Genomic DNA, 20,989 nt, shown 5'->3' with positions numbered 1-20,989 from the left:
CAGAGCAGAAGGTAGCTCTTGGTTCCCCACTTAGAGATTATAGTGTATCAGCTGGTCTGTCTTCTGAGCACAGGGCTGAAAGCATCTGCTCCAATTAACAGAATTTCCACTGTTTAGGACAAACCTGGGTTTCAAGTTGAAGAGCATCTTGAGCAGGCAATGAAAAATCAAGACCAAGCTTCCAGAAAGGAATAACACAGTACCTAGAGTAGGTGGGTTCTACGAAAACAGAAATGCTGGAGAATTACTACAACTTGACAATAAAGAGAGAAATAAACAAATGCTTTTAAGGGGATTCAATTGTAGCATTACATTAGGTATTTTTCTGGAGGAATTTAAACTCTAGATGAGTTTTAAAACAGACCATGGCTGTTGCCACCATTTGTTAACCATTGTTACATGGAGCAGGCAGAGAAAATAGACAGCAGTTTTACTTCTTCTTAGTTATCTTGACTAGCATTAAACAGGACACACATTGTTACACATACACAGACATATCTGACAAAATATTCAGAATGTATTATAGAACACTTAATGAACCATAAAATGCTTCTGAAAATCTACCACAATGACTGAAACATTAAAAAATGAAAATGTCCAAATTGGCAAGTTTGTAGAGAAACTAAGATTCCCATATTCTTCTTCTGGAAATGTAAACTGGTGCTATAACTATGGTAAACTGTTTGATAATTTCCATTAAAAGTGAACTTTTAAAGTTCCACTCCTAGCAGAAATGCATACATAAATTTACCAAAAGAACCATACAGGAATGTTTTTAAAGTGTTATTCATCATAGCTCCCAAACCAAAAAACAACCCATATGTCCACCAGCAGTAGAATGTCTAAATAATCTGTGGTATATTCACATTATGATGCAATAATATTGTCCATAAAAAATGAATTGCTGTTGTATGTACAAGATGGGTAAATCTCACGAACACAATAGTGAACAAAACAAGAAAAATATAAATATAACACTGTGCTTACATTTACTTAAATTTCAAAGGTAGGCAGAAATCAGAAAAATGGTTAATTCTAGAGGAGGGATCTGGAATACTTACAATTTTCTCAATTTTGATTTGAGTGCTGTTTACACAGTTACATTCTCTTTATAAAAATCTGAATTGTACACTTACGGTTTGTGAAAGTTTTCTATGTTTAAACTAAATAAAAAGATCCAGAAAAAAAAACTATTAATAATAAAATCTCTTAGTAAATCTAGAAAGAAATAATATTGCATTAAAAAGATAAAATGATAAAGACCCAAGAAAATTCTGAGGAAGAAGAAGGTGGATAAAGAATTCAAAAGTAAATACTTAGATTAGCAAATAATTTTGACACAACCAACTAAGTTTTCATTGGGCAGGAGTGGGGAGGTGGAAAGGGGGAGTGTTTGAGGGACAGACAGATACCTAGCTTACTTGTTATACAAAACAAATTTCAAATGGGTTGAAGATTTAAATAATAACCATAAAACTAATGGCAGGAAACATGGACAAATCTTTTCACAGTCTTGGTCCTGACTATATGCCAGGTATTACTGTAAGTACTCTGTGTGTAATAGCCAATTAACCTTCACAATATTAGGAAGTAGGTACTATTGATCATGTTAGGAAAAACAGAAATGCCTTATTGTTGGAAGTATAAATTGGTAGAATTTTTCAGTGGTAATTTGGCAAATCCATCAAAAAATTAACATACCTATCCTATCACATGAGATATTAATTCTCCTTCATAGTATCAATTCCTTAGTGGCCTAGTGGTTGGGCACATAAGCACAAGGATGTTCACTGAATCAGTGTTTTTAATGGTGCTCCTCCATGTGAACCAACTATATCTCCAAGGGCACTGATTTCAGCTGACTTTTTTTTTTCATAGAAAGATTTTCTTAATGAAGAAAGCAGTGCATTGATTTATGTTAGGTACAAGTCCCACATCTCAATATTTAACACAACTTGGAGTAGCACTAGTTTATCATAACTAAACACTGGAAACAAGCCAAAAGTCCAACAGGTATTTGCTAAATAAATTATAATAGATCCAAAGATAAAATCATATGCATTCATTTAAAATAATGAAATCTATATGTTGGTTAAAAATATGGACATGATGAAATGGAAATTTGTTTCAGAGCAATATAAACATAGTAATAAGTGCAAGATTAAAAGGTATAAGTTTGTATATGACTTGAACTTCCAGAAGCATACAAAAGACATTATTGACCATAGTTATCTTTGGGATATGGAATTGTGATCATAGAGAGATAGGGCCTGGAGCTTTCTGTTTTGTGCCATTTGATACTATTAAATTTTTCTACAATTAAACAATTACATCTATAATTTTCTAAAATAGTAAACTTTAAAATTTTTGTGTAAAAGTCAAGAATACTAGTCACCCTCTGACTGAACAAAAAAAGAAAATCAAATCAAAATGAAGATGACTTATATGTAAGACCCCAAACTATAAAACTACTAGAAGAAAACATTGGAGAAACACTGCATGACACTGGACCGGGTAAAGATATTTTTGTAGAGGATTCTACAAGGACAGACTACAAAAACAAAAATAGACAAATTGGAGGACATCAAACCTAAAAGCATTTTTGCATCCATCAACCAATAGAGTAAAGGAATGAGTTACTGAATGGGAGAAAATATTTGCAAACTATACATCTGATAAGACATGATTATCCAGAATATATAAGGAATTCAACTACATTGTAAAAAAAATAAGATAAAAACAAATAATCCGATTTTTAAAAATGGGCAAAAGACCTGAGTAGACAATTTTCTAAATAAGACATTTAAATGGTCAACAGACACATAATAAAATGTTCAACATCACTAATCATCAGGGACATATCTCAGCGAGATACCACCTTACTCTAGTAGGAACAGCTGTTATCAAAAAGATAAAAGTTAATAAGGACATAGAGAAAAGGGAACATTTACACACTGTTGATGGGGATGTAAATTCATATAGCCATTGTGGAAACAGTAGAATAGTTACTCCCAAAATTAAAAAATAGAACTAATGTATGATCTAGCAATAACACTATGGGGTATATACTTGAAGGAAATGAAACCAGAATATTGAAGAGATATCTGTATTCCCATGTTTATTACACTGCTCACAATAACAAAAAAAAAAGTAAATAATCTAAATGTCCATGACACATATGTGGCTAAAGAAGTATCACACACACACGCACACACACACACACACAAGCACACACACATGTATATACGCCATATGGTATACACATACACACAATCAAATGCTATTCAGTTTTTAAAAAGAAGGAAATGTTATTTGTGACAATATGGATGGAGTTGGAGAAAATTAGGTTAAGTGTAATAAGCCAGACACAGAAAGACAAAGACCACATGCAATGTAAAACAACTGAACTAAGAGAAGCAGAGAGTAGACCAGTGGTTATGAGACTGGGCAGAAAAGAGAACCAGGAGAGAATGGTCAATGGGTACAAATATCTAATTAGACAGGAGGAATACGTTTTGGAGTTCTATTGTGAGTTTAGTCAATCATAGTGTGTTGAATAGTTCGAAATAGGGAGAAGAAAGGATTTTTAATGTTTTGCTACAAAAGAAATGACAAATATTTGTGGTGATAGATATGCTAATTGCTCTAAATGGATCATTCCACAATGTATAAATGTACAGAAACATCATATTATACCCTACAAATTTGTAAAATTATTCCATGTTGATTAAAAATAAAGTAAAAAAAATACCAATCAAATATTACAAAGAAGAATATCAACAAATCATTGCAGGTCAAATTTTCCCAAACTGACTTTGTGCTAAAATTTGTTTTTGAAGACACACCGACACAATATTTATATGGGAAAATTCATATGGAGTCATTGTATAAAGATGTAAGAACACATCAACTGTCTTTTCCAAACCAGAAACCTACTTTTCACCTTAAAAGAAGTTTATTTTGGCCAATGCACATACCTCCCAAACTAAATCTTAAGTCCATATGAGTCTCAATGCCATGAAGTTGTATAGTCAGGATCCTACCCCCATAGCATGACAATCAATCATCTAATTCCGGTCATAACTGTTACAAAAAAATCCTAGACCAAGATATTCTTAGTTCTCAGAAGGACCCAAAGATGGCAGACAAAAATGGAAGGATCCTTTATGCTTCATAGAAACCACAATTTATATTTCCAAAAATATGGATATTATTATGGTCATATTTAAATTATATGGAACACATTCATCTCATAGTCATTTGTATAGTTCCATCAAGTTTGCAAAGCACTTTTACACCTGCTGTTTCACTAAATCCTCATGATAGATATTTGAAGTAGATGAATTTCATAGATCTAATTTGGTTGATGCAAACACTGGGCACAGAAGACATGTTTACTTCCTAAAGTCACTAAGGAGTGAAGCAGCAAAGACCGGGATGTGCCAGCACAAGTTCTTAACCACACCCCATACTGCCTTCCAAAGCATGGCTGACCTACAGTACGCCTGACAGCAGAGTCTGCTCAGCTTGTTTTTGCTCTGTTGTTTATTTGCATGACATTATGCCACCGAGTTGGTTGGGTGTGTATAAAAACAGATGATGGCTGCTGCCACTGTTAACATGGCTACTTGGAGCAGGCAGAGAATACAATCAGCAGTTTGAATTCTTCTTGGTCATCTTGAACAGTATCAAGCAGTACAAATAGAAAAGCAATTTTTTTTTTTTTTTTTTTTTTTTTTTTTTGTGGTGCTGGGGATTGAACCCAGGGCCTTGTGCTTGTGAGGCAAACACTCTACCAACTGAGCTATATCCCCAGCCCAAAAAGCAATTCGGGTTCATTGGAATGAGGGAAGCTATTGCACACATTGTGTTTCCTAATGGCACATCTGTTCTTCCTTACCTTTGCTCTACTTTATGCTTTTCTCAGGAAGTTCTGAGTGATGATAATATATTCATCTTCTTTAAAGGTCTTTCTACCTCTGATACCAACTTTCACGATTTCTTGGTATCTTTCATGTCAGATATCTTTCCATTCACAAAGTTGCTCTTTTAATCCACTCATATTTCATTTATATTTCTACTTCCTCATGCATAAACCCTATGTAGAGGAATTATTGGCTAGGCCTTGTTAAAGGCATTTTATATGCCCTATAAAATCTCAATTCTCCAACAAATGCTCCAAGGTATCACTCCTCACTCCCATTTTGCAGATGAAGAAACTGAAGCTTAAAGAGACAGAGTTTAGATCTTACAGTAGTCAGAAGCAAAGCTGGGATTCAAATACAGATCTGACAGGGTTCAAAGCCAACGATTTCTCTCCAGTATTGAGCTCATCAGTACAAATGCTTATTGGATTACCTACTGAAAGAAGGAATTTAGTAAAAATGTTCATTTTTAAATGATGTATTTTAGTAGTCAGCATCACACTTTCTTTTCTTTGAGTATTAAAAAGTGGGTTGGTGGTCTACAGTGAAGAAATTCAAACCTAATACAAGTGCAGTGCTCACATATCATATCCCTGGACACAATCAAAGGAGGATTGCAGAATATAATGGACCCTTCTGTTCTACTGCTTTCTCCACCTGGTCAACTCTCAAAGGAAAACAAAATTCATATGATCACTGAGGTCTAGAAATTAACTTTTATTTTAAATCTGTCAAGAACTCCTGGCAGTTATTAATTTTATTAAAATGATTACAATATGGCAAAATAAAGAAGAGAGGTAATTCTATTTCTCTACAATATAATTTATGAGTTAGATTCTCAACTGCTGGCTCAGCATTGTTCACGATTCTTTTAACGGACCGGGGAACTTTAATTTCCAGGAAATGTCAAAGCAGCAAAAGAAAAAAAATAATAAATTAAAAGTAATTACAATTGAGATATTTCCAAAGATGTGCTAATTATAAAATCTTTTTGATGTGTTTACAGGTCAGACTCCAAGCTTTGGTACTTTATGAAGAAATCATGCAAATAGCTATCCTATGTTGGCTTGTCATCTATAACACAGAATGAATTTGCTCATATTTTTAAAAAGATGGCAAAAAATTAATCATGACTAATTCAAATAAAATACACCAGCATTCCTTCTTCTAAGTGAAATATGTTAAAACAAAAACACTTTTATTAAAATATTTAATGCCAGAATAACTTATAATAGTATGAAAAAGAGTGAAGTATTTGTCCTTAGTTTTCATTGACATGGTCACATTTTGGCAAAACTGTTCTGTGACAAATCCGAAGTTTTCATCATGGATCTCTAACTAGCTAAGGATGTAAACCAAAAGAACTTGTACTTCATCTGATCATACAGTCATAACTTACATATCTTGCTTTGCACTTACTGTTACTGCAAACTGCAATTTAAAAAACAAAGTAAAAATATATATATACAAAATATTTTATATCAAATTATCTTCATTACACTAAATAAACCCAATCCCCAAATGCTATGTTACATGAAAAAGTGTCCTACAATTTATATCAAGACTGACACTGTCTATATATCAACCAGGGCAGCCTTTGGTTTTTCAAAGCATTTTGCAAACTAAAGAAAAATATAACCACATGGCTGTGTTTTTGGCACTCATTCACACTCACAAAAATGCTTTCCAGTTAAAAAAAAATTACAAAACAGACTACATACCCAGAAAAAAAAAAAAAATCTCACCATAAAAGAGTTCAATCCTTTTGACTTCTCTGTTGCACATACACTGTATTGTATTTGGCATCTCCACTGTTTAAGTTTCAAGTCTTCCCAAGATGATTAAAATATTATTGTTTGATTAAAAAAGTTACTCTTTCTTGATATTGATCATTCTCATTCAATGGTAGTCTAATTTAGAAACAAAATGTTCTTTATCTTAATGCATGATTTCAGTTAATTTTTACTTAACTGTCCTCGTTTGGTAAAATTCAGAGACTGTTCAATGTTTTATTTTCCATGTTTTAAATCTAAAAATCAGTTTTATGTGTGTATATGTATATGCATATAGAGATGCATTTCCTTCATTGTCTTATTCTCATTGCAGTACAAACTGTCCATTAACAATTATCATTTGAAATGAACCAAATAAAAGCTTTTACTCATTCCATGTGAAAAACAGTTTCCACCACACAAAAACATTGAATTCTAATGCAAACAGTATTATGTTTTTAAACTAAACTTATAGGTTTAGTTTTACACAGGAAAAATGTCAGTTATTTATATAATAAAGTTTTTTAAAACTTCAGGAAAACAAAATCCAGATTATTTCTATAGGGCATTGTAGTACTTTCTAGCAGCACTTAGAAAATGTTTTTCTGATTACATGTATTCACTAAAATTTTAAATCAGTTTGAAGGAATCACTTCTTAAATGTATAGATTATGTGGATCACCACACCTTTCATTTGGGAAGATTGTAACATTTCATATATGCAAGCAAAATACATGCATAAAATTCTCACTGTCATTCTTAAAAGCACACTGAATAAGTTTCAACACTGCAGACATTTTTTAAAGGAACATTTCATCTGGGTCGAACAGATTTCCAAGTTTTAACATGTGGACTACTGAATATATTTCAAGGGCTTTTAGCAGTTCTAGTTTCAGTCCTGAAATGGTTAGGTCTGTCTGGAATGATGCACACAGACTCATAAGCATATGGCGTTGGCATTTTGAGGCATAGCTGTCCCACTATGCCCACGTTGGAGCTTATTTTTGGTAAGCAAGGCACTTACTGTAATGGTAATGCAGACGTTTTATGCATAGTTTGAGTAGCATAAAATAAGTTAATAGTTTTGATTAAAATGAGTTTTTTTATAATTTATATGTCTTTTATAGAAGCAACTAAATGGTATATTTAGGATAATTAAAAATAAGAGGAGGTTTGAAAGGGAGTCACTTTCACTCCTGCTCCGGCTCTCTGGATGAGGATTTATGCAAAAACACTGACATGAAGAACATCCATTGAACAAGCTCTTAAAACTGCTGTGCCAGAGGCACTTTGACTGTCTTTACTTCTGCTATATGGGAAGACTTCTGAATGATGCAGCTAGTGGTTCCCTGCAGTTTGTCTTTTCCCTGCGCAAGATTGGTTAAGGCCATAGCTGCGTTGATCTCCTTCCAGTATGTGTCATCCTTGCTCGGTCCCTTTCTGTTAGCTGCACTGGATTTAAGCAAAACAGAAAGAAAATGATCAAACTCGCTGCAGTTTGCATGGACAATGGCCTTACAGTGATGCACTCACAACAAACAAAATCATTTTGCTCACCTGTCACCCTTACTGGATCCATTTTCCAGAGTGTCTGTAAAGAGAAGCAAAAGATCAATTACTTTTCTCTTTCTCTTTCTTTTTTAACCTCAGGGATTCCATCACTAATGATCAGGAAAGATAGTTGAAAACTGGTTACATTTTTGCCAAGATAAATATGTTTGTTAAGATGCAAAAAAAGTATTAATAATAATGATGATAGTGATAATGACAAAATGAGTGCAGACAGTGAATAAAGGTAGCTTTTCAGAGATACACAAAACCTGAGGTCAATTTACTGTAAGAAATTGGGCCTTTCCATCAGGAGATGGACAGTTGAGGGAAAAAGGTGCTGACCATACTTGGGGCCAGGTGCTAGTCTTATCTCACCATTCACCTGCTGTGTTACTTTAAGGCCTATTATAATGCTTTCGAGGTCTGGGATTCAGTTTTCCCAGCTATAAAATAAGGAGGTTCCTAGAAGGAGTTGATGGTGCCTCTGGTTCAATATTTTGTGATTTCATGGAAATCAAACCTCAGAAAAAGGAATAACACATAGTTGTCTTTGGTTCGTGAGCAAATGAGTAACAGATCGAATGCTGACAGCAACCTGGAGGTCCTGGCCCATGAGAAGAAGCCCGAACCAGTCTTCAGTCTCCAAAAGAACTCCCGTTGCTGACTCAGGAAATGGATGGGGATGCTGGCTCCTGTGTCTACATTTTCACCTTTGGTTTACATTTGCTCCCTCAGAACACTGATGATTCCCAACACCACACGGATAGAAGAAAAGATGAAAACAGGTTTTTGATTATATTTCTCTGGGTATTTCCTTTGGCTAAAAGAATATGGTATAAGGAACACAAAAACTGATGTCTTGCAGGGAAGGAGGTATGGGAGTAAGAAGGACCACCTGCATGGCTGGGGAAGGGCCGACAAAGGAGTAGAGCGAGGTCTCCCCATCAGTTTGAGACTTGGGATCTACATAGTGGCTAAGCCACTGTGGTCATCCTCAACAGTAAGCACTACAGAGTAGCTACAGAACGGGGGGTTGCAGTGCACAGAGGAAACGTGAAAAGTGCATGCTCAAGGCCCTCTTCCCATTCTGTGGTCTTTGGAAAACTGTCCTTTCCTGACGACATTCTCCTGTTTTCAATTTTTCCCCCCTTCCCCAATATTTCTCAAGGTTTTTTTTATTATTATCTCTGCAATGTTCAAGGCTCATTAGTTAATGTACCATAACGTCCACTTCTAAGCTCTAAAAGAGTCACACAAAGTACAAGAGGCTTGACAAGAAGAACATCAACATGACCATAGTATTGTCCAACCAGGACATTTCCCAGGGCAGGGATGGTTGAGAGAAAATAACCAGGCATAGTGGCACATGCCTGTAATCCCAGCTGTTCAGGAGGCTGAGGCAGGAGGATCCCAAGTTCAAGGCCAGTCTGGGCAACCAATCAAGACCCTGACTCAAAATAAAAATAAATAGATAAATAAAGAAGGTTGAGGATGTAGCTCGGTAGAGCACCCCTTGAAGTCAATGCTTAGTTCTATTAAAAATCACATGACCACATAGGCAAGGCAGCTAAGTTTCGATGCCTTGTAGGCAGAAAAAGAATGAAAAAGCCTGATACCATGTCCTGAGTCAGTCTTGAAGTGCACAACTTGAGACAAGATGGGTCACCATGAGCTCCTCCCACACCCCTCGCCTAGGAATCCAGGGCACTTTGAAAAAAAAAAAAAAAGTGAACAAGCAAAGTAAGAGCACTTTATGAGCAAATGGCAAGATCTTTGTGAAGAAATAAGAGATGGGTGCGTACCCCAATGCACAAGAGCATTTTAGTCTCTTCGCTCTCCTTTCATTGAATATTCAGGCAGATTTTGTAAGGTGTTAGGGAATCCTTTGGGTAAAACAGTTGGATCTGTGAGCAGCTGTATGGTTACCCGCTGGAGCTCTATCAGCCACCGAATCTTGCATCTCTCCTAGGTTGACCTGGATGATCAGTTCCACCTCTGCTGCTTTGGATAATTTGGGGATTGTAAAATCACCCATGTAAATGGAGGTAAGCAACAATAGTGTTTAGTTTTCTGAACTCTGACAATTCTAATTTACAGGTCGGGTACTATGTGCCAGGCAGAGTTCTAAGTGTTTTGTGTTTTAATGTATTATTAGTAACTTTACATGGATACCAAGTTTCTGTGTCTGTGAAGTCATTCTTTGTTCAGTCCTATCTCCTATAAATCTTAACTCAGTAATGACAGGGACAAGGCGCTACTAGAACAGAAACAAGTCAAGGCCTTTGTTTGGGAGAGGAAAGCCAGCAACATTGGACACTTTACAGAGGAAAAAAAATGAGTTTCGGCCTTTGCTCAATTTTGCCCACAAATTGCAACAATTCTGTTGCCAAAGTGAAGCAATAGGTTATGGAGATACTTATTCAATGGAAAGATTTGTCAAATGCAGGATGAATTCCATGAAGCTTAAATAACAGTAGGGAGGTAATGAAACATAATTTAGAAAAGACCGTGTAACTGAGGCTCCAGTTCATAAATGAAGCGAGTTCCTATATACAAAGGAGAACGGAATCTGGTTCTCTATCCGAACGGTCAGCCTGAGAGTGGTTACTATTTGGACACATGAGAAGTCAGTGGCTACCAAATATGTAATGGGATATGGAACCCAGAAATGACATCAGTACATGTAGACTTTGTGTGGAAGGAGAACACGAAATTCACCACTCAGGCCCACGGAGAACTTCTGTTTAAGATGAGGAGCGAATCCTGTGTTCTGCAATACCGTGTACAACCGGAGAAGGCTGCCACTCCCTGTGGCCAGCTCCTTGAATTTGTGCTGCCGAGAAACAAATTTATTGCAGGCAACTGTGAAATTATAAAATTATACTTACTCTTTGGGTGTATGTGTTTTACACTTTGATGGCTATGAAAATATCTTTCAAGTGTAAAAACACAGACACCAACCCCTGTTCGGGTATTCTTAATTAGTTTCACAAATCTTAACAGTGTCCTAGACAAGATTCAAAAGACTGAATCCTCTATTTTATTTTAAGGCAGGTAGATACATTCAATATCATTAGGTGTCAATTAGGTTCCTTTTCAAGAACAGAGAAAAAAAAAATCTTTATAAAAAGTAATGAAGAAACATCCTGTGTCACTATCAATAGTTGGGCTTGGGAGCACACACTTGTAATCCCAGCAACTCAGGGAGGCTAAGATAGGAGAATCCCAAGTTTGAGGCTAGCCTCAACAATTTAGCAAGGTCCTAAGCAACTTAGTGAGGCCCTGCCTTGAAATAAAAAATAAAAAGGACTGGGATGAACCTCAGGTTGAGTGTCACTGGGTTTAATCCCCAGTACCACAACAACAAAAAATAGACAGTGTCCAAGCTGTGTGCCGCAAAGCTCAATCTCAAAGATTACAAAGAAAAAACTATCGCCACTCCTGGGGGGTTTCTTATCCAGGGTCATTTGGGTACAAAATGTAAACTGGTATTAGAAGGGCACAATTTCTCTGTTGCTATTATTGATGGGCTGCCCTGGGACACTAGGATATTGTGCAGGACCACCTCCTGCAGAGTAATGAGTTCCAGTGCACAGAGCAACCAGCAAAAGGAAGATGGCAACTAGGCGCCCTTATACCCTGAAACACTTGTGCTTTTGTCAGAGAGCAAGAACTCCAAAGAGCTGGCAGTTTGGGGAGGTTTTTTCCTATTCACTATGCTATCTGGAGAGATGGTCCACCTATTTTAGGGGACTATGATATCATTTGAGAAGAACTCAGGAAATTTACAATTCGCTCCTTATATTAAGTGGTGGTATTAAATGCTGTGACTTTTTTTTTCTTATGCCCTTTTCCTTTGAAGTAAAAACTTGCTTGCTCTTTTCTGGTTCAATCGTTTTGTGCCTTTTCAGCCCATAGTCAGTATTTAAGAAGCAGTGGGTCTGTTGTCCCCATCACTGTTGGACACGGGGATCAGGTCACTTCAGCCCACTGACTACAGGTGGTCTCACAGGCTCCCCTCCAGAACTGGCACCTAGGGGTTGCAGAAATAAGCCTGTGGGCAGGAGAAGGAAGGACTCAGAAACTTGCTGACGTCCAGAGGGCAGTCAAAAGTCTAAGCTACCTCCTGGTCTGCAGGCTCCCTGGTGCACTTCATTAGCATGCACAGTCTTGGGGTCTGACTGCCCCACATTTGCCTCAGCTGTATCTCCTACTCTGCAAGTAGCTTGGCTTGGCCTCCCCAAAGTCTGAGCTAAAATGCCTTTTTAGATTCTAAGGTTCCAAAAATCAGCTATGCTGTCAATTACCATAAAAGCAACTGGTTGGCAGGAACTACTTATTGAACCAGCCAAAAGAGCGTGTTTTAAAGACCAAAAAAGAAAAGGAAAGAAAAAAAGAGGTACATAGTTAGGAAAATCTTGGATGCTGTAAAACCTAAACCATGTCAAAATCTAAAGTGGGGCTATCCTCAGTTTGGACATGTGTTTCCTTATAAAGTTAAGTAGAGAAACAATTATACAAAAAACTCAGTTTTACAGCAACTCAAGATGTGTAAGCACAAAGTTCTGGGGGCCAAGGCCTTTCCAACTTTGATAAATACCATTTAGAAACTCACTGATTTTGATATATATATTCCTGAAGTAACATTTGTAGCCATAAAAAGGGACAAAAATATGGCCAAATATTTTTTCTCTGAGATTGGTTTTTCCAGGTTTAAAAAATAGGTCCTAAAGTTAGTCATGTTTTAAAGTATTTATAAAATACTACCCACACCACTAAAATGTAACTAAAAGTAAGTATGATTAGGTATGAGTATTTTTTAATTATATAATAAAAAAAATCAGATACTATATGTTTCCCTAAACTAAAATGGAGAAAGTGGAAGATAAGAAACTTCTGGAGAAGTTATTTACCTCACCTAGCAGGCCTGGCCTAACACCCTTACAGAGAAATTTAAAATTTGAGCCCTTTATCAATGAGTTAAAGCAAACCAGAGATCCAGCTGCCTAAATACTGTGCTTCCACTCACTCAAGCAGTCTGGGGAACATTACTGGTGACAGCAGGTGTGGACATCCAGGATATACTATGTTTTTGATCTCAGAACAGCAGAAAGCTTAGGGACACTAGATCAGATTCTGGAGTAATTCACATACTTGGAACAACTGAGGGGAAAAAATAAGATTCTGGTGAGTAGGGAAGATATAGAGCCTCACCTGAAGATTCTAGAATTCTCATTGCTCCAAATTTGCAGGATTTTGCCCCTGTACCAAGGGATCCCTGGTTTCCCTGCTCCTACTGCTATGGTCTCGACTTCTACTTCTCCACATCACAGGTCTGGCTGTGCTTACCCACACACCTCTAGATTGGTTCCATTGTGACTGTACCCACCCCCCCTTCTCTTCTAAATAACATTTGTTATTCTTCTCTAATGAGAAAGCAATACAGGATTACTGTAGAAAACCTGGGGAAAAGTATAAAATAAGGATAACTAATATTAACATTTGAATATATGTCCTTTCTAAGCTAGTATTATTTATGTGTTTTAAAGTGGGGTCATTCTGTACATGTCTTATAACCTGCCTTTTTTCACTGAATTTCCCATTTTTCCTTGCTCTGTGTTAGTAAATAATAATCCATTGTTTGTCCTTCCCTGACATGGCAGTGAAATAGAAACAGCTTGAAAGCATTCAAAATCCAGCTCTATCCAATTTAATCTTGAATATTGAGAAATATTGAGAAGCAAAGAGAAGGGGTTATCTTTACAATAACAATTACTAGCATTTATTGAATGCAGATTCTTATGCTAGGCCCTATGCAAATGTTTTCTGGTTAAACATTTACAATAACCCTAGGAGATGGCACCCTCATCCTTATTTACAAGTGACACTATGACATAGGGGCCAGGAACTCTGAAGGGACTGAGATAGGAAACGGGAGCTGTGAGACTCAGCTCCACGTCAGCTGACACGGAAGACCATGTTTTAACCACAGCATCCCAGGATCTAGGTGATCTCTGTGGACAGAGCAACCTGCAAAGCCCAAAGCAAGGCCAAATGCATTATTTTCATGGAAAGGCTATGGAATGATAATCTATTAAAAGATCTATTCAATTCTTTTTCTGTACTTCTTGCTAGAATTTCAGACCACAGAGATAAAAAGGAAAAACAAACAAACACTTTCTTTTCTCCTTATGATTTAATCTATAATATCTAGGGATACATCTGAATGACAAAATAGGGAATCTAAATAATTTCTCTTGAGTGTTTCCTCACACTTTAGAGCAACAATTTAAGAGATATGATATCCCTGTAACCACCTTCCATTAGCCCAGAATGAATTACTGTTAAATAACTCCGAGACAGCTGTTGCTCCTTCAGTTTTAGTGGAAATTTTTGTGGTTATCCTCTCTTTGGGATGGAGAGTTTTTGAATGAGTAAAGATAAATCGTCCCAAGCAATATCTGCCAAAACAGGAAGGGGGAAAAAGTAAAAAACAAAATACTAAAAAACTTGTAACACTTATCTGTGAATGACTAAGCTGCTTCTAACAGCTCCACTGACCAAACGTGGGTTCCACTTTAAAAGTTCAATATAACCGGAAGAGACTACAATTACAGCTAGGTAGCTATCAAGGCCACTGCTTATAGAAGAATTAGGAGCCTGACTTTTGTAAGCAATGGGAGCTTTGGAAGCTTTCTAAATAGTGAGAATTGTAAAATAAATCCCACTTCATCTTTATGGATAGATCTGGTTTTTTTGGTTTTTTGTTTTTTTTCTATTTGTAATATACTAGCTAAATTATTCATCCTGGAGCCTTAAAGAATAAGTGGCTTCCAAAATCATTTCAGAGTTTAAAGAAAAATCTTTTCCAAAAATTAAGCCAGTGTTTCCTCCAGCCATGACTTCCACCATCTGGCCAAAGATTCTTTTCCTTCCTGCTACCTCTCATGTGGGCTGGCCCCCACTAGGGCTAATGATGGCCAGATGTCCTGGATCCTCAGGATCCCCACCTTCAGCTGCCTTTCTGTCAATGCATCGCCCCTTCTAGCTCAAGCCAGAGAATAAAAATTAGAAGCCACACCCATCTCATTTGGACCAATGGTGAAGAGCTCCCTGGTCAGAATGGGGGTATGTTGACAAGTCCAATCTTCCAGGATAGGTGATATTGCCATTAACAACAACCACACAGAACATCTTTCTTGTTCCAGGAGTACGGGTGCCTGTAGGTAGACCTGTAAAAGTGCTGCTTGGCTCCTGATCCATTAGCGAGTTATAACTTTGATGACTTTTCCTTATTAGGCAGAGCACAAGGGCTTGAGGCCGGTGGCTCCTCATTAATTCTCTGTTGTCTTTGTTCTGGTAGAATGAACAGCTATTCTGGCCTCATCCATCTGGGCTGGTGGACTAAAAGTGCAGGAAGTGGGATTTGTAACTTTAAAGTGACTTCTCAGAATAAATAGAATACCACCCAATGATAATGTTTCAACTCACTTTCAGTCTTTTCCACTAAACACATTAAATTTTTCTTGATGCTAAATTATTCTGCATAGTCCCTGCATCCAAGATTGCTCCTCTGAGCTCAAAGCCTCCGCCTTTCCCAAGTCTAAAGCTTTCAGTCTGAAACTTTGCTTTGAAGATCAGAATGTAGTCTATGGGGAGGAAGGTGTTGGTGGGTGACCAGACAGAGGGTCTGGAAATGTTAAATATTCTCATTTCTATTCTTGGCTCCTGGTATTAACCACAAGGGTGGCCTACTGTGAGTCATAGAATTAGCCTAGCACAGTGGTCAGAGCCCAGCCTCTAAACCTGACAGTATGAGCTGAGCCTCTGCCCTCCACTGATTCTGTGGGGGGCTGGCCAGATGCTTGACTTCTCTATCCTTAACTTTTTCATCTATAAAATGGGGACAAGAATTCCAGATTTAAGGGGGTAATTATGAGGACCACACAACTTACTATTTTATAAGATGTTAGACAAGAACTTAAGCACATTTACCAAGTACTATATACATACTTACAAAAAAATTAATCTCGTCTCTCATTTTAATTTTCTATATCTAGAAAATAGGGTTGAATGCAGTCATCAGGAAAATTAGTATTGTTTAGGGATTTTATATGAAAACCACTATATAAGGTCAACATAATTTAGCTCTGGGAAAAGCCCATTAGCTCAGATTAATGGATTAAGTGTGCAGAATCTATCATCTTCAAAGACAAAATGGCTTTCCTGATGCTCTTCTGTGCCAAAGTACCACAACATGCCAAGACAAAGAGTGCTGGAGCCACATTAAAGAATATCTACTAACCTTGGGTTTCTGATGGATTCTGTTACTTCATTTTCTCAAGGGGAATATTGGAGATGTTACCCCAAATGCTTCATCCATGAAAGCTATGTTTCCAGCCAAAGTCTCAGAAAATGACTTCCGAGCTATGCAAGAATAACTTCTCTGTGAGCCTGTGTGCTGCAAGGAGCATTGATTGTTTATAAAAGCACTCTTTTTCACATGCAAGTTGGGTCACTAGTTTTAAACCAAGATATACTTACTCTGATCTTAGCTAAACTTTAATTTTGTCCCCACATACTAATATTGATATTCATCTTCTAACTTCTTAAATAGCACCAGGGCTGTTTCTCCCAAAATCAACTTTGTAAGTTGCCACACTGCAGTTCTAAAAGAGTTGAATTATTTAATAAATATACAGTTGAATGGCATTAGGCTACAAAAAATACTGATGTGACTTTGTTCAGCAAAAAACTTTTTAAATGGAAAAAAATGTGCATTTATAATAATCTAGAAATTGGCTGGAAACTTTGGCTCCATCCATGCATTTTCAAACTCTTCAATATCTCTAAAAAACCATAAGAAAGTATTTTTCCTCTGATATATGAACTGCAGTGTATCTCTGAATTGGCTCACATTATTGCCATGCTTTCAAATTCCTCAAATTACCATCTTCAGAAATGACACTTCAAACTGGGAGATCTTGGTGTTAAACCTGTCTGATTGCATTAATGCCAGAAATGACACAATAAAAGAGATGACATTCACAAACTTCTTGGCTCTTTCAAAAGAATAACAAATGACAGTTGCCCTAGTCTCAGTTCAATGGCTTGTATTTATTACAAGAGAAAAAACTGTATTTTAGACGTAAGATGAACACGATCACCAGTCTTTCTATATTTCAAATACACTTCAATATTCTTAATAAACTCAAACTTTAAAACTGTAGTTGGCATAAGAGTGATCACACAGTTCTACCTTAATATCTGCTATTTTCTGCTTTAAATTCAGGAATAGTATTTAAAGGTGGGCATTGAAATGAAAATGGGGAAGATTTGGCTGATGGTATTGAAGGACACAGAAGTGGAAAAGGAACCACGTGTAAAGGTGAGTTCAAACGCTTTGCCTTGCACATGGGATAGCTGCTGTGGCTGTAGGTCTGGGAGATCTTCTCATCTCGTGGACTTCCTCTGACTCATTTTGACTATAAGAATACCAAATAACTCCTCTCCATGTGAAGTCGAGCCAGAGGGATTTACTCTGAATTTTGCCTAGGGATGTACATCCCTAAACAAGCAGAAATGGAGCCTGCAGAAAAAGAATAGACAATTCAGCCCTGCTCCTATGCTTCACTGGCACATCTACTGACAATGGAGACCAGGTTCTGGCACGTGTGTACAGTTGGGGACAGTTCCTGCTGATGGGCGAAGTGGCAATATTTGCTTATGTTCCTTCCTAGCCATTTATTAGGCTCACAATTATTATAACATGGTATATTTTAAATATGTATAATTTTATTTCTTGTGTATAAGTTCAAAATAAATTTAAATGAAAACATATGCTTAATTCTAAATATGTCATTATTGTCACATGGTGCATCCTAAATATATACACTTTTTATGTATCAGTTAAAAATAAATCCATTTATTAAATTCCAATGGCATTTAGATCCTATTTCACTATTTTCATTTAAACTTAGAAGGCAGGGGATTTCAAGAAAAAAAAAGCAGGAAAAAAGTTGATCCTTTGTGGGAAGGGACAAAAACATTTTATAGTACACATGTTACCTGCTTGTATGGTAATTGATCTAAGTCACAGGATTTGAACTAGGACCATAGCAAAACAGTGAGCAGACTCACTAAATAAGGGACCTTTGGCAAGCTATTTATACATCTTGTATCTGTTTCTCTGCTGTAAAAAGGGGATGATGGTAACACCTACTGGAGTTGCTGTGAAGATGAATTAGGTAATAGATGGAGAGCTCCTGGAAGGATGCCTGGCACATGGTTGGAGCTGTGGCATTATGGTTTCTGGAAGCCACATTCCAATCCTCCTATTGCCACTCAAGTTCCATGGGGGTACCAAGCCTGTTCTTGGGTTTCTTCTCCCATACCCTAGGCCTGTAGCCCATTTTCTTGGGACTCTGCAAAGAAGAGAAGAAAATTCGCTGGGGAACATCTCCAAAGAGCAGGTCCCTGGATCCCATCTCTGAGACTGATGACGTAGGCCAGAGATACGGCCTGAGAACACAAGTTCTGCATGTGTTTGGATGGATGTGGTAAAGTGGTTGCCCTGCAGGAAAAGCTGCTGTGGGAAATTAGAAGTGGACTGCTATTATAAAGAACAGTGCTGGATTCCCAAGTATCCTCTCAAGTATAGCTGCTCAAGGCAGTATTTCTTTGGAACATTAAAAAAAAAAAAGAAAGAAAGAAAGAAAGAAAAGAAATCATTATTGAATTTCTAGTATTCCAACAAGGACCAAATATTGGTCTTAAGACTATGTCTAACAACCAAGTTCTTGAGTCTACCTTTCAATAGACAGCAGATATAATACTTTTATGAGAACATGTTATTCAGGAATGCGTAACCCCAGCTTCAAAAATACTTCTTATTGTCTCCTTCCTTAAACCATTAACATATTCTTTGGGGGAAAATGCTTCATTTTCCTTGCATCACTTTTGCCTAATTATTGCAATTTTTTTTTGGTGGGGGGGTTCTGGGGATTGAACTCAGGGGCACTCAACCACTGAGCCACATCCCCAGCCCTATTTTGTATTTTACTTAGAGACAGGGTCCCCGTGAGTTGCTTAGCACCTCAATTTTGCTGAGGCTGGCTTTGAACTCAAAATCCTCCTGCCTCAGCCTCCTGAGACGCTGGGATTACAGGCATGCACCACTGTGCCCAGCTCATTATTGCAATTTTTACTAGGCTATGAAATATAACTGATGGAGTCATTAGTAATACAAACTTCAGAATAAAGGAACTCAAGATTTCCATTATAACTACAGAATGCTTAATAAACATCCACCCTCCTTCTTCTAATTGGCATAGTTATGGTAATAATATACTGTTATAAGATCTAGGTTTTGAAAATAAACTTGGTGTCCCAGTTCTATATTCCTGTGATGGTGGAGCCTTTTATTTTTGTAAGTCTTCTCTTTTATTTTCGTATCTTTCCTTTGGGAAAATAAGGTGACAAATAGTAATCCACATGAGGTCATCAAAAACAAATTATTCAACCTAGCATAGAACTTCTTTCTAGCATCGGATAATAAACTTTTATAAACTACAGTAAACTTGGTTTCTGCTGCCCTTAGTAGAATATTTTATTCAGGCCTGCTTCCAAAAGAAAGGAGTATTGTTTTATTGTACACGGACACAGTGATAAGGTTTTGCAAACAGAGTTATTTTTGGTCTGTTATTTCTAGAGCAGCCCTGAGAGACGGTTGGATTTTTAAGGTTTCTAAAGAGGAATAAGGATATGGAGAACAGAACCACCATGAAAACAAAGTGGCAACTACCAAAATCAAAATCACTGAAGTAGAGCACAGAGATACTAAAATGCAGCACAGGTAAACCCATGATAGTGGTTTCAGTGGTGAAGGTAGATTGATAGTTTGCAATCCAGGGTGCTGCTATTGACTTTGCTTTCAAACAACAGCAGAGCATCATAGCTCCTGGAACCAAAGGCTGCAGAAACTGCTGTAGTTTGAATACCTCCCCTCAACTTCATGTGTTGGAAACTTAATCCCCAGTGAAACCGTGTTGAAAAGCAGGGCCTTTGGGAGGTAATCAGGTCAAGAGTGGATTAACAGCATTATCCCCGGAGTGTATTAGTTATTATTGATCTGGGCTCCTGATACAAAAGATGAGTTCAGTCCCTAACCTTCTTGCTTTCTCTTGCTTTCTTGTCCTTCTGCTTCCACCCCAGGGGTTATACAGCAAGAAGCCCCTCACCGAAAGTCAGCACCCTAATACTTGACTGCCTCTCAAACTTTGAAAAAATAAAAATAAAACTTCTCTTTGTAAATTACCCAATTTGTGGAGTTCTATTTTAACAAAACAAAACAACTAAGACAAGGACCAAATTGCCTATGGTGGCCATCTCACAGAGCCAGGAATGGAGGCTGAGATCTGAGAATGACACTCGACAGGGAATTTGCTGACAAGTGGGCTGAGCTCATTCCCCCAGAGCACATGGGGTCATTCTGTGCTGAGACAACCATGTGCTCTGGCCTGCCAAGCATCAGACATAGCAAGTCTGAAACAATAAAGCTCCTCACTACAACTTTGAAAAATGTAATATTCAGGAGGGGCATTTCTGTAGGCATTACAAGACATTCAAAACATAATGTAGCACTTAACCATGAATCAGACAGTAAAAAGAGAGAGAGAGGAGAGACAGACAGACAGACACAAGCACTCTTGGGACCTTAAAAAAAATTTTTTTTTTAAAGCA

At 37.2% G+C, this 20,989-nt stretch overlaps 1 protein-coding gene and 1 non-coding gene across 3 annotated transcripts in view; both read right to left on the bottom strand.

Moving 5' to 3' along the window:
- Positions 1–4,741: 4,741 nt before the first annotated feature.
- Trnav-cac (transfer RNA valine (anticodon CAC)) lies at positions 4,742–4,815 on the bottom strand. The gene has a single exon. It is a non-coding gene; the product is annotated as a tRNA-Val (tRNA).
- Positions 4,816–5,627: 812 nt separating this feature from the next.
- Positions 5,628–20,989, bottom strand: part of Mkx (mohawk homeobox) — a 63,363-nt gene continuing 48,001 nt past the window's right edge. For both annotated transcript variants that reach the window (XM_047520959.1, XM_047520960.1), the window contains 2 exons: positions 8,255–8,288; positions 5,628–8,149 (listed from right to left, as the gene is read on the bottom strand). In XM_047520959.1, the coding sequence (XP_047376915.1) occupies positions 7,963–8,149; positions 8,255–8,288 (221 nt within the window). In that variant the 3' untranslated portion in view covers positions 5,628–7,962. The remainder of the gene's footprint in view (positions 8,150–8,254; positions 8,289–20,989) is intronic.

This window comes from Sciurus carolinensis, chromosome 12, assembly GCF_902686445.1.
Source record: "Sciurus carolinensis chromosome 12, mSciCar1.2, whole genome shotgun sequence".
NCBI lineage: Eukaryota > Metazoa > Chordata > Mammalia > Rodentia > Sciuridae > Sciurus > Sciurus carolinensis.
The sequence above is the reverse complement of the archived record's forward strand: the minus strand, read 5'-3'. Positions and strand labels throughout refer to the sequence as shown.